The sequence below is a fragment of the Rhinolophus hipposideros genome, assembly GCF_964194185.1.
Source record: "Rhinolophus hipposideros genome assembly, chromosome: 14".
NCBI lineage: Eukaryota > Metazoa > Chordata > Mammalia > Chiroptera > Rhinolophidae > Rhinolophus > Rhinolophus hipposideros.
In genome coordinates this window covers 24,377,001-24,390,109 of record NC_138060.1, presented here as the reverse complement: position 1 = coordinate 24,390,109, position 13,109 = coordinate 24,377,001, and the positions used below count along the sequence as shown (strand labels likewise).

Genomic DNA, 13,109 nt, shown 5'->3' with positions numbered 1-13,109 from the left:
AGTGGGAAACGATCCCAGCTATGCAAAGTAACCAAATAGGAGAGAGAAAACACGCATGCTCCCCCCTTACAAGGGTTGGGCTTTCAGGTCGAGTCCTCGAGGGTCTTTAACTCCATCATAATCTTTCCAGGGATCCGCATATTATTGCATGGCACATGCACACAAATAATTGTTGCAGAATGAATTAAATTCAGTGATTCCTACACATCTGTGGTCACTTTTTAAGCATAACTTGAAGCTGTTGGCATTCATAAAAACAAAGTCATTATGGGGCAACTGGTCAGCTCAGTTGGTTAGAGCGCAAGTTCTGAACAATAAGATTGCCAGTTTGATTCCCACATGGGCCAATGAGCTACACCCTCCACAACTAGACTGAAGGTAACGACTTGAGCTGAGCTGCCCCATGGGTGGCCAGATGGCTCAGTTGGTTAGAGCGCATCCTCTTAACAAGGTTGCCGGTTCGAATCCCGCATGGGAAGCTGGGCTGTGCCCCTGCAACTAGATTGAAAATGGTGACTGGACTTGGAGTTGAGCTGCGCCCTCCACAGCTAGATTGAAGGACAACGACTTGACTTGGAGCTGATGGGCGCTGGAGACACTGTTCCCCAATCTGAAAAAACAAAGTCTTTAGAAACACTGCTGATTTCATAGCAGACTTCATAGATTATATTCTCAAGCCAGAGTTACTAAAAATATAACTACCAAGTAGAGCTCTGAAATTAAAGTTTAAAAGGGGTCTTCAAATTAAAACCTGAACCAACAGTTTCAGTTTGGAAAGAGAACAAGGAGGTAAAGGAAGAGTACTTATCCTTCCCATGGTCTGAATGAGATGTTACTTTTGCAATCCTTTTTCTTTTTTGCAGAATGGCAAACTCAAAGAGGCTGGGGTGCCTGTTCAAGGTGCCTGTGGGGTGGCACAGGCCAACCATACAGCCTCTAGAAAACACGTGGCTCACTGAAAACCAAGTTCTTCTCCTTTCCCTCACTTATTTCTCTATGAAATAAGGTACCTCAGTACCAAACAACTGCCTAATTAAACTCCGAGCCATGAGAATACAAAAGAAAGCACATACAGTACTGTTCACAATTGTATTCCTTCCTCCCACCTTCTGGTGGCCCTCGGCCATTTTCACATATCCGATCAGCACCATCTACAGCAACTGACTTTCCCTCAGCTCAAACCAGCAGTTCCCTCTGAGCTCTGAGTGCACTGAAACTGCATTTGATTCTCCCAGGTTGAGTCCCTTCATTGAGCAAACGCTCCACAAAACTAAGGTGGAGAACATTGAGAACCTTAGTTCTCTTAGAGAACTTTCCTCTTAGAGGTTCTGCATAGGCAGGCAGGAACAGTTTCTTGTTAGGCTAGCTGGTGGTTTATTTTCCTGGTTCCCCCACTCAAGGAACCAATTCAGTTTCTTTTCTCAGGAGTTCCTGTTTTCATTTTTATTATCTCTCGGCCTTAGGATTTTTTTCTTACAGTGCTAAGCACTGAGCTGAGTCTGGCACATGATGATCTATCTAAATGAAGTAAGTGTAGGTTTCTGTATTTATGTTTTTCTTGTGGGACTGAGCCCCTAACCTATGGAATCTGATGCTATTTCTGGGTAGTGTCAGAACTGAGTTCAACTGTCCGGACATCCAGCTGGTGTCTGAGAATTGGTGGTGTGGGGGAACAGCCCCTCCCCACACACATGCTGGAATTGGGTGCAAAACTTTAACCACTATCCCCCAAAGCCCCACGTGTACTTCCCTAATTCTGGTTCTTGTTCCACTGTCACTGCTTATTTACTGCTCTGTGTTAACCACTAGACCTAAGGGTAGGGCCTTCATCCATCTGGTACGGCTTCCAGCTGGATCCCTGGTGCCTGCCACATGTCAGCAGCTCAAGGAACACGTCTGATAAACTTGTTTCGGCTATACAGATCCCTGTCCAGGCTTCTATTCGCAGATGATGGGCTAAAGTGGGGAGATGGTTAAGAGGACCACACCGCTTCTTGAATCCAGTTATACCCTGTGTAACTCAGTCTGATTAGTGTCATATTAACACCAAAGCCAGATATGTAAAGAAGCAAAAAGTTCTACTTTTTCACACCCAAACATGCATATACTCCCTTCTCGTCAACAAACAGGCATCACCCACTTAGTTTTCACTTCAAGGCCCTGCAAAGGTTACTCCAGGAACCCATTCAGGGTTAGGGATGTACTGCAGTGTCCCTGGCCTGGAAGGTGAGACTGCTAGACAAGGTGGGAGACCCATGGCAATGACAAAAGGCACACAGGCGGACAGAGCAGGGTGAGGAAGACCCGGCCTTAACCCCCAGTCTGCTTACTACGTCTGTGATCTTGGGCAAACGGCAAGTTACTTCTCTGGGTTTCAACTTCCTCTTCTGTACAATGGATGTGACACAGCCTTCTTCACTGGGTGGCTGCAGGACTTGAGTGAGCCAGTGTGTGAAACCCTCACACCTACCAAACAGCAAGCACTCCACAAATGTTCATTTCCTTCCCTTTAAGGGCTAGACTGAGTCGGCACTGAGCTTGTTTCCTTCCCAGAAAAGCTTCTGTGAGGCAGCCAAGACCGAGTTCCTCAAGTACTGCTACTACAAGGTGGTTTGGCATGACCTGGGAGCTTGTTAGAAAACGCAGAGCTCAGGCCCCACTCCAAACCCACTGAGTCAGATTCTGCAGTATAACTAGAGCCCCCGGCGCTTCACTCACAGAACCAAGTTGGAGAAGCACGACCTTGACTACAGCTCAGCTTAACAGCAGAACGCCATTGTAAAACCACCAGCCCGCTTTGAAGAGGGTTGAAAGGAGGGCAAGGGCGAGGAAAAAAGCTCTTGCTCAGAACTTTTAACCTAAGGGCTTATACAAGGTGAGTTAACCCAACTCTTGAGGCAGTTAGGAAGAGAGGAACCATAAATAACAGGACCATAGGAAAGCCCAATTCTTTAGTCTCGGAGATCCCTGGAGTTCTTAGGTTATACGACAGGATATGATACAGTTTCTATGCTTTACATATAATTTGTTTTACTAATATATTCTTTTTTCTCAGTGATGACCACCAGCAGCTCATCAGATAGCACACTTATAGACATGCCGTTTTACACATGAGGAAACTAAGGCTTAGTCCTCAAACCTCCAAACTGGTTGTTCTTTGCTTGAAAGCCTTCTCTGGCTCCTGGTGGCCCGCAGCAGCAGCTCTCAGGCACGGCATGTCAGACTCATCTAGGGAGCTCTCTGAGAATGCAGATTCTAGAAATTCTGAGTCAGGGGCCCTAGAATCTGTGATTTTAATGAGTGCTCGGAAGATACAAGCAAAAAAACCACTAACACCCACAAATCCACACTCCCTGAGCTAAGGATCAAGACCCTACATGAGCTAGCACTTAAGGAATTTTCGGGGGACATTCTTACTCATCCTTCCAATTCCAACTGAAGAGGATCTTCACCTGTGGGTCTTCCCAAACATCACTCTCCCTGGTTTGCCTACAGAAGCACTTCTCACACTGCAGCGTGCGTATGAATCACTGGGGCATTTTGTTATGCTGTGATTCCGATTCCGTGGCTCTGGAGCCCGAGACTCGGAGTCTCTGGCCAGTTCCTGGTGCACTGACAGGCATGCTCTGGGTAGGAGGGGTCTGCTGCACTTTGCATCATGACTGTACTGTAGCACTCATCAGAACGTTGTAATCATGGGGCCAGGATTTCACAGGTAGTGTTGAAAATAGCTCCTGCTAAGGGGGTGGGGGGTGGGTGATGAGGGTAAAGGGGATCAAATATATGGTGATGGAAGGAGAACTGACTCTGGGTGGTGAACACACAATGGGATTTATAGACGATGTAATACAGAATTGTACACCTGAAATCTATGTAAATTTACTAACAATTGTCACCCCAATACATTTAATTAAAAAAAAAAAAAAAGAAAGAAAATAGCTCCTGGAATTCCCTTAAAATAAGCAGCAAGCAGGGAGACTAGGGGAACAAACTTTGAGATCGACATAAAACATTTCCTGGAGCCTCAATGCTGGGATTATTTTTAGTGCTCCTGCTACCACTTATTGACCACCTTATAGGCTGCAGCCTGTGCCAGGTACTTTATGTCTACTCTGGTATGAACTGTTACTCCACAGAAAGTACTCAGGCCTTGGCAGGCTCTCAATAAAGAGTAGCTCTTATGTCTAATTCTTAGAACAAACATGACAGGCTTGTACTATTTATCATCAGGGATTGTACTAACCACTTTTCTAAAGAGGTATAGACTTACCAATGAGAAAAATGAAGCGACAACGAGGTTAAATAACTTGCCCTAGTTACATAGCCAGCACGTGAAGCAGCCAGCATGTGAACACACGCAGTCAGACTCCAGACCTCAGGCTCTTAAGCATGTCAACACAGCACACCTCCTACCCACACACTTAAGAAAGGACATTGAGATTCAGAGAGGTGAGATTCAGAGAGATTCAGAGAGGGCAGTCAGCAGTCTTAGGACAAAGACTATAGGGTGGAAGTGAAATAGAAGTCCAGGGCTGTGATTCCCAACCCCTCATTCTACGCCATGCTACCCTGCCAATCTAACTTCTCAAACCCTGAAGTAAACAAAGAGGCCAATCAGGCTTAACACCTGGGGAAAGTGAGTCTGCCACACTCAGCGCCCCTCCCAGCTGCAGACAGCCTGCCCCCAGGAAATGAGCTGTGAAGGCCTCCCTAGAAAAGTACACTCTGGTCACATGATGCTCACGTGTCTTTCTCCTTTTCAGAACTTTCATACTCCAGGAACACGATATGCTGGGGATAGTGGCTGCAGATATCCCCGTTCACATTCTGGATCACGCTGTAACAGTAGTCTCGGCCAAACAGCTCCAGACATCTCTTCTCAATGCGCTCAACCTGCAGAGGAGGAGACCTGGGCATAAACAAGACTCTGGGGCTCTGAGTGTGAGAATTAGGTGATTTATGACCTGGAGAGGTCACTTGGAATGACACATACCACTGTGATTATTGTTCAATGCCAGAAAGAAACCTGTTGCTGGGTCACAGGCCCTAAATGTGTAGGTCATTAACCAATATGTGCTATATTTGAGAAGGGACTCTGAACCCCTCAAAGTTGCAGTGGAATTGTCTGTGTTATGCATTTGAAGGAGAGGATTACAACTTTCACTAGATTCTCAAAGGGGTCCACAATCCATAAGTTATTAAGAACTCTTGTTCTAGGTTACTTTAAGTGGCACTAATCTATTATCTGCCCTTGGCTCCAGATTCTTCTCCATTCTCCAGCCACAGAGCAGTGCCTAGAGGTTCTAGTTAGTGTAATGACTAAAACTGCAGACAAAGCTGTCTTCTTACATGTATCATCTGCTTATGAAATAGAAGTAACAGCTCCCCTTAAAATTGTCTTGTTTTGTTCACAGTTCAGGGAAAGCCCCACTAATAAAAAAAGGCCTAAGACCTGTAACACCTCAAGAAGTCTGCAAGAGATCGGAGGCTCTGGGAGACTTGAAGGAAGCTGCAGTGAAAATCAGGAATGAATTATGACAACTCTAATCTTCAAGGGTGTGTGAGACAGAAAAAGGGCCCAGCAAAACCACTGACCCTCTCCAACCACTCAAAAAAGCAATGGGGAGAAAAAATTTCACAGCAGCTGAAACTAGAATTCCTCAAATTTCAAGGAGGATGAGTCTCACTCAGAAACCTGTTAAAAAATGCAAATTCCAGGTTCCCACCCTCAGAAATCGATTCAGTAAGACTGGGTGGGACCAAGGAATCATAATGTTTAACAAGCACCCGGGATGATGCTGAAACAGGCGGTCCTCAGGCTGAGCTCTGAAAAGTACTTGGTAGCTTGCAGAGCAGGGAAGTCGCATCATTACTGAAGCGATGATCCGCTGGTTCCTCCGGAGACTAGCAGATGCCAACTGCAGTATGTCCCAACGTAGGACACCTCTGGAGCCAAATCAGAGTTTGGTGGCCCAGGATGGAACAGAATCACACGAGAAAACCTGCCGCCAAACCTGCTACAGCCACGTGGGCGGTGAGAGATGCGTGACCGCAGGGTCAAGACTCCCACGAGGCTGTCAGTGCCCAGGGTGTGGATGGCATGACCAGACCAGGTTATGCCTTGCAGGTCTGGCAAGAAGAAAGCTGAAGGGAATGCTACGGGTAGAAAACAGAGGAACTGAGACCTGCTTCCCATAAAGGAACAGAGGGAGTGTGGGCTGTCTTTCTGCCCCACAGGGGAAGGAGAGGGACGGGCCCAAATTTAAAGTCACGCGACACAGGAGACAGGATAAGGAAGCAACACAGTCCATCTCTTGGTTCCTTTCGGCCCCCCTACTCCAGCCCCCTCGTTTGACCTCTGACCTGCAGGAATCCTCCAGACTTTTTTTTTTTAAATCTAGCCTTGGGGCTAGGCTTTTTTCTTTTTTTGACCTGGGCTTTTGTTTCCACTCCTGGAGCAGAGAACTAATCCTCTTCAACGCGTCTCTGAACATGGCCCCTCAGCTCTGATCTTTGACCTCCAAATCCCTCGTCTCAAACCTAAAGGACATCGTTCCTTGGCTCGTTCTGAGCTCAGTGCCTCCTTTTTCGGTTTTTAAATCTGACTCTTACTCTCCGGATCCAAACCCTGGGAACTGCCCTTTCTCTCCTTCCTCTGACCTCTGACCCCTGGCCCAGCCTTTCCTAAGGCGGTAACTGCTCCAGCCAGGGCCCTTCTCCTGCTCATGGTGCTTCCGGACTCACCTTGGAGCCGCCGGTCCCGCTGCAGTCCTTGGCCCGGTACTGAGTCCGGGAGAACTCCTCCAGCAGCTCCCCGAGCCCCGGCTCCTGCGGCGGAGGGTTGCCCGAAGAAGTCGAGGAATCCGCCGAGGCGGCGGCGGCAGCCCGAGCGCCAGCCATGGCCCAGCCCCGAGTCCCCTCAGCGTCCCGCTTCCCCCTCAGCGTGGCTCAGCCCAGCCCATGGCACCTGGCGGCTCCGACTCCAAGTCCGGAACCTCCAGAACCGCCTCAGCCACCGCCTTCCGCTTCCACTTCCGGCCCCGCCCCACTCTGCCGGATGTTTACCTCTGGCCTGGCCAATCGGAGCCCAGCCCTCGCACCCTGCCCCTTGATTACCGGCCCATCATCCAACGCGGAGAGATCCAACTGGTCTCCGAGGATGGGGGGCCCCTAACCACTCGCAGATACCAGGTGCTCCGCCCCGTGGGATTTCCCCTGGGGAAGCCGGACTAAACCATTAGGGTTCTGGGAGGGAGGGCACTGAGGGAACTAGGAAGACGGAACCAAGGGAAAGAAGCAGGAAGGATGAAATAAACCGTTACAGGGAGAGGAGGACGGAACTCTGGGAGGCAACTTGTGTTGGCAACCATAATTGTAGTATTAAGTCATAATAAAACAGCACATCGTAAGACACTCTACTTGCACTGCTCCTTACAACGTCCATGTGATTATAGTGCTCCTAGCGTCAACCCATTTTATCGTAAAAGAAACTGGAAGACGTAAATGGCTTGAAATCGTATGGTTGAAAAGCCCCATAGTCCTTTTCTTTTTTTCTTAATGGTGTTGATGTAAGAACGTCCAATCCTGTAAAGAATTTTTATGCACATATTTGAGCCAAACTGGAGACATATGCCAGGGAGCAAGATCTCAAGTACTTTGGAGAACTGACAGTCTTGCAGTTTCTTTTATGTATTTGAAATTAAGGAGGGGGGGTGGCTAGTTACCACAGATGGTTAGAGCAGGATGCTCATAATACCAGGGTTGCTGGTTCGATTCCTGCATGGGGCATCTTGAGCTGCACCCTCCACAACTAGATTGAAACAACTTGACTTGGAGCTGATGGGCCCTGGAAAAACACACTTAAAATAAATAAAAGTTAAAAAAAATGAAATTAAGGAGGGAATTTAAGGAAGATTACAGGAAGGTGGGAGAAATCGGGATGGGGATTGGATTACAGGATAGTCAACAAGATTGTGTGCGCTCTTTATGGTGCTTACAGTTATTTCACAGGTGTGTTAACCTAAACGCACAAAAACAATGGACAGGCCTGCTTAAGGCAAAGCTAAACCTTTTACTAAAAAAGTTATATTGCTAGGGCATGAATACCCATGACCTGACCAGTTAGGAATTTATGGTCAGATCGCCTTGTGAGGTTACTTTCCCTAGAACCTCTTTTTCATCAACAATGGAATATTTTAAATATCACAGAAGTGGAGAGAATAGTATAATGAACCCTCATATATTCATTAGCCAGTTTCAACAATAATCATCTGTCCATCTATCTGTTTAATCAATCCTCATCCACTAGAATTATTTTAAAGCAGATCACATTATTTTATCTGTGAATACTTAAGTATTTATCTCTGTCAAATTAGTACTGTTAAAAAATGATTAAGGAAGACAATTAAGGTAATGCAATCTTTATTTAATACTTTATGAAGTGGGTAGTCTTTGTTCTCAGGGGTCCAGAGAACTGAAAATGGGGCCGAAAGCAGGAAGCTTTTTACAGAATAAGGAATAAGGAACAAGAGAAAAATAGAAAATTAATAAAGAACAAGGAAGTAAATATAATCCTGTGCCGCATAACGATGTTTTCATCAATAATGGACTACATGTATGACAGTTATCCCATAAGATTATAATGGAGCTGAAAATTTTTTATCACCTAGTGACATAGTTTACGTAGCCCTTGTAATATAGCACAAAGCATTACTCAAATACCATTGTGTTACAAATGCCTACAGTATTCAGTACAGTAACATACTGTACAGGTTTGTAGCCTGGAGCTGGAGGGAACCAAAACTTGTCACCCCAAAATGTGTCTATTTAGTATAAGGATTGTTTTAGGTCAGTTAATTTTAAGAATCAGCAGACAAGTGAGGTCTAAAAATCAAGTAAAAGTTATTCTTTGCAAGACATTTACATTTGTAAGGGAAATCTCCATTTGTAAGAGTGTCTCCCTTACTGTTCCAGGAAGAGGTGGATGACCTTATCTCTAGAAACTTTTATCAATTCAGAAGACTATGACTTAAATCTGCATGATAAAAACCAACAAAAGGAAAAGACAACCTACTGAGTGGGGAGAAGATGTTCACAAATGATACATCAGATAAGGGGTTAATATCTAAAAATATATAAGGACCTCATACAACCTAACACACACACAAAAACAGGAATAATCCAGTTTAAAAAAAGGGCAGAGGACCTGCATAGACATTCCTCAAAAGAGGACATATGAAAAGATGCTCAATATCACTAATCATGAGAGAAACGCAAATCAAAACTATAATGAGATATCACTTCACACCTGTCAGAATGGTTATTATCAATAACTCAACAAGTGCTGGTTATTAAGGTAATGCAATCTTTATTTAATACTTTATGAAGTGGGTAGTCTTTGTTCTTATAATAACATTCTTAACAAGAATGGTTATTATCAATAACTCAGCATAACAAGTGCTGACAAGGATGTGAAGAAAAGGGAACCCTCAAGGTAAGCTGTTGGTGGAAATGTAAATTTGTGTAGGCATTATGGAAAACAGTATAAAGGGTCCTCAAAAAATTGAAAATAGAGCTGCCATATAATCCAGCAGTTCCTCTTCTGGGTATTTATTCCAAGAAAATAAGATTAAAAAAACAAATTCAAAAATATGTATGTACCCCTATGTTCATTTCAGCATTACTAGCAATGGCCAAAATATGGAAGCAACCTAGATGTCTATCAGTAGATGAATAGAAAAAGATGTGAATATATATGTGTATACATATATATATATATATATATATATATATATAAAATGGAATATTACTCAGCAACTCAGAAATTAAAAAGAATGAACTCTTGCCATTTGTAACAACACGCATGGACCTAGAGGGTATTAGGCTAAGTGAAATAAGTCACGCAGAGAAAGGCAAATACCATATGATTTCACTTATATGTGGAACCTACAAATACAAATCAAATGAATAAAAAGAAAAACAGAAACAGATCTAGAGAAAAAGCTGATGGATGCCAAAGGGGGGGGGGAAGCACGGGGAAAAATAATAAAATACCTCTAAAAAACTGCATAAAAACCTTACCCTTGTTTAGTGTGCTTTTCCTGGTAACCTCCTATAACTAACTCTCCCCCATCCCAACATTTGATTTTGTCTTCAGATGAATATGGCATTTAAGGTATTTAGCCATTTTGGCAATTTACTCTGTTTTCCTGGGTCTCTCCCATGTATATAGAAGGTATACATGTTATTAAACTTTTGTTTGTTTTTTTTTCTGTTAATCTATCTTTTATTGCAGGGATAGCTCAGCCAAGAACCCAGAAAGGTAGATGGAAAATTATTTTTCCTCCTCTACAGAGCAATGGGCTACACTGTAGAACCTACGTAGATGTGTAGTAGGCTGTACCATCTAAGTTTGTGTAAGTGCACACTGTGATTTTCACACAACCAAATCACCCAACGATGAGCACTTACAGGGACATGAAAGTTTTCTAAGTTTCTGTTTATTGACCTGACTGAGCAAACCAGGCAGGAGTGACTCCATTTTGTGCTACTATTTTATTTCAGGAGTTCCCCCTTTTGATCATATCTCTTGACCATTCAAGAGGTATAATAAAAAAATATTGGTATTAGTGTGACTCAGTTACCATTGCCTCTTCAGGTCTCAGTGTAATATTCACAAGAGATGATATCAGGCTTAATCTTGAAGCTGGTTACATTTTTCTGCTCTTTTTTGTCATTCCAGTCAGAGAGAGACCATCTGTTGGCTGCTCAATGGCTGACCACATGTATTTAAAACTTCTGAGAGAAGTTCATTAAGGAGACAATAATAATGATTAGCAACGGAGCAATGTCCATAGTTTGAAGAGTGCTCCTGAGCCAGGATCCCCATCCAACAAATCAGCTAGAATTTTGGGGATACTTCTTTAAGTCAGTTGGTTTGTTTATGCATTTAGTATATTTCATGTAACTATGTCTCTACTTTCCCAGAAGTGTTTGTCCAATGATCTTGTTCCAGAGAGATTAAGGTATTAGAAATCGGGGAGAAGTTTGTGACAGACAGAAACAATGACAGGCTCATCAGCACCATAGCAAATCCAACAGTAGATTTACCCTCCTGTGTAATGGCATGAGATATGTGAATAATGGCATTATCTTTCCCAGCCAGGGCAAAGCAAAAGGTGGAGTAAAGAATCATAAAGACTTTCATTGTGTAATAATTAGGAAAGGGATGATCAGAGAGGGAAGGAGGAATGGAAAGAAATGATCTGATGTCTTAGGAGGAAGCAATGTACTTTGATGTCGGCTCCTTCTCTTCCTAGTCAATTTGATTTTGAGGTCTCCAGCATTTGTACAGGACCAGATGTCAAGTGGAGCCTGCATCAGTTGTGAAATACGCACCCAAGGTTTGACGTTTTTGTAATTTGGCAGTGGTGTCAGTGGTCAAGAATACTTGGTAGGGTATTTTCTATGAATCTCACTTTTCCAAAAGCATCCGAGTAAGACAATAACTATCTATAAATGACAAAGGACTTAAAAATACCCATGGTGGATGATCTGATAAAAATTCATTATAATGAAAGTGACAAGGAAATTTGGTTATTTCTGCGACACACAACATTTTAAGATGATAATTGGAATTATGACTTATAACATTATACCAGGGGATAACAGATTTTTAGAAATTTTATGCAATTTCTGGAATACTTATGTTAATAACATACCGACACAAATATAAACTAAGAAGGTCAAACATCACTTTTTATTTGAAAATGCTTCTTAGGTAATTCAACATCTCAAATAAACCTAATTAGTTTAACATTTCTCTTTTTATAGGATTCGAGAACAAATCTTTTGAGATGTCCCAGGGACCCTCTATAAAATTCCAAAATTAGAGGTCAAGAAAAGAAAAACCCACTTCATTTAGAATTTGATTTTGGAGAAGTTTGTCAAAAATACCCATTAACCAAAGTGACTATTAAAGACTTCAAAGGTAAATACAGAAAGTTACACAGTTGTCAAAGAGAAACAAAAATCCTAACTTTTTTAATATTGAGAAGACTGGGTTTTTTCAAGTAATCAAAGACCTAGTAAAAACTATGTGAAGCACAGTAAATTATTTTGATAAGACACAAATCTGCTTTCTAGGCAGATTCCTTGAAAGGTAAAGAAAAACCTTTGTTTGCAATTCCTTACTAAGAGCAGACCAATAATGTAAGGAAACTTTGTCCTTTTAACAGAGAGAAAAGTAAATTCTAATTTTGCACTAGTGTACTTTTGATATAAAACTCATTTTTAAGAACTTATTTTAAATCCATTCCAATATTATTTGCCAGTATGACCACACATAAAATTCTTCTCCCAAGTTTCCTTTTCTTATTTTTTTAAATGAAAGTTTATTGGGGTGACAATTATTAGCAAAGTTACATACATTTCAGGTACATAATTCTGTAATACATCATTTACTGTGTTTCCCCGAAAACAAGATCTAGCTGGACAATCAACTCGAATGTGTCTTTTGGAACAAAAATTAATATGAGACCCGGTCTTATTTTACTATAATATAAGACCGGGTCTTATCTAACATAATATAATAATATAAGACCGGGTCTCATATTAATTTTTGTTCCAGAAGACACATTAGAGCTGATTGTCCGGCTAGGTCTTGTTTTCGGGGAAACAGGGTATATAGTACTTTGTGTGTTCACCACCTAGTCAGTTCTCCTTCCATCACCATATATTGGCCAAGTGTCCTTTCACATAAACCTTCTAAACATTCTTTTTTTAATATCCATTCAGGTTTCGTCTTTTTTTTTTCTCCTTCTTTCTCATTCTGGAACAACCAATTGTTTTACTTTAGGACAAATTACTTTCTTTTTCCCCTAACAAAACACATCTCAATACCTCATACCTATTCTCACCAAAAACATATCCTACTTTCCTTGCATAGAGATGTCTCCCGTATTATTTCCAGTAGTTGTAATTACACATATTTGTTAGGATTCTTGACACTTAGAATCCTTAATTCCTAGTGAAAACTAAGAAGTAAGCAATTTGTGCACTGTCTGTTACACCAGTATTTTGTGGGTTGGCAAATTTATAAATACATTTCA

At 42.5% G+C, this 13,109-nt stretch overlaps 1 protein-coding gene across 8 annotated transcripts in view; it reads right to left on the bottom strand.

The window, feature by feature from the left end:
• The window catches only part of MTMR14 (myotubularin related protein 14), a 46,859-nt gene extending 39,807 nt beyond the window's left edge, over positions 1-7,052 (bottom strand). For 6 of the 8 annotated variants that reach the window (XM_081072300.1, XM_081072301.1, XM_081072298.1 and 3 more), the window contains exons 1-2: positions 6,745-7,047; positions 4,745-4,893 (exon numbers count right to left, since the gene is read on the bottom strand). In XM_081072300.1, the coding sequence (XP_080928426.1) occupies positions 4,745-4,893; positions 6,745-6,900 (305 nt within the window). In that variant the 5' untranslated portion in view covers positions 6,901-7,047. Of the gene's footprint in view, positions 1-4,744; positions 4,894-6,744 lie in introns of all 8 variants that reach the window. The other 2 variants (XM_081072299.1, XM_081072305.1) reach the window with 2 other exon arrangements.
• Positions 7,053-13,109: the final 6,057 nt, after the last annotated feature.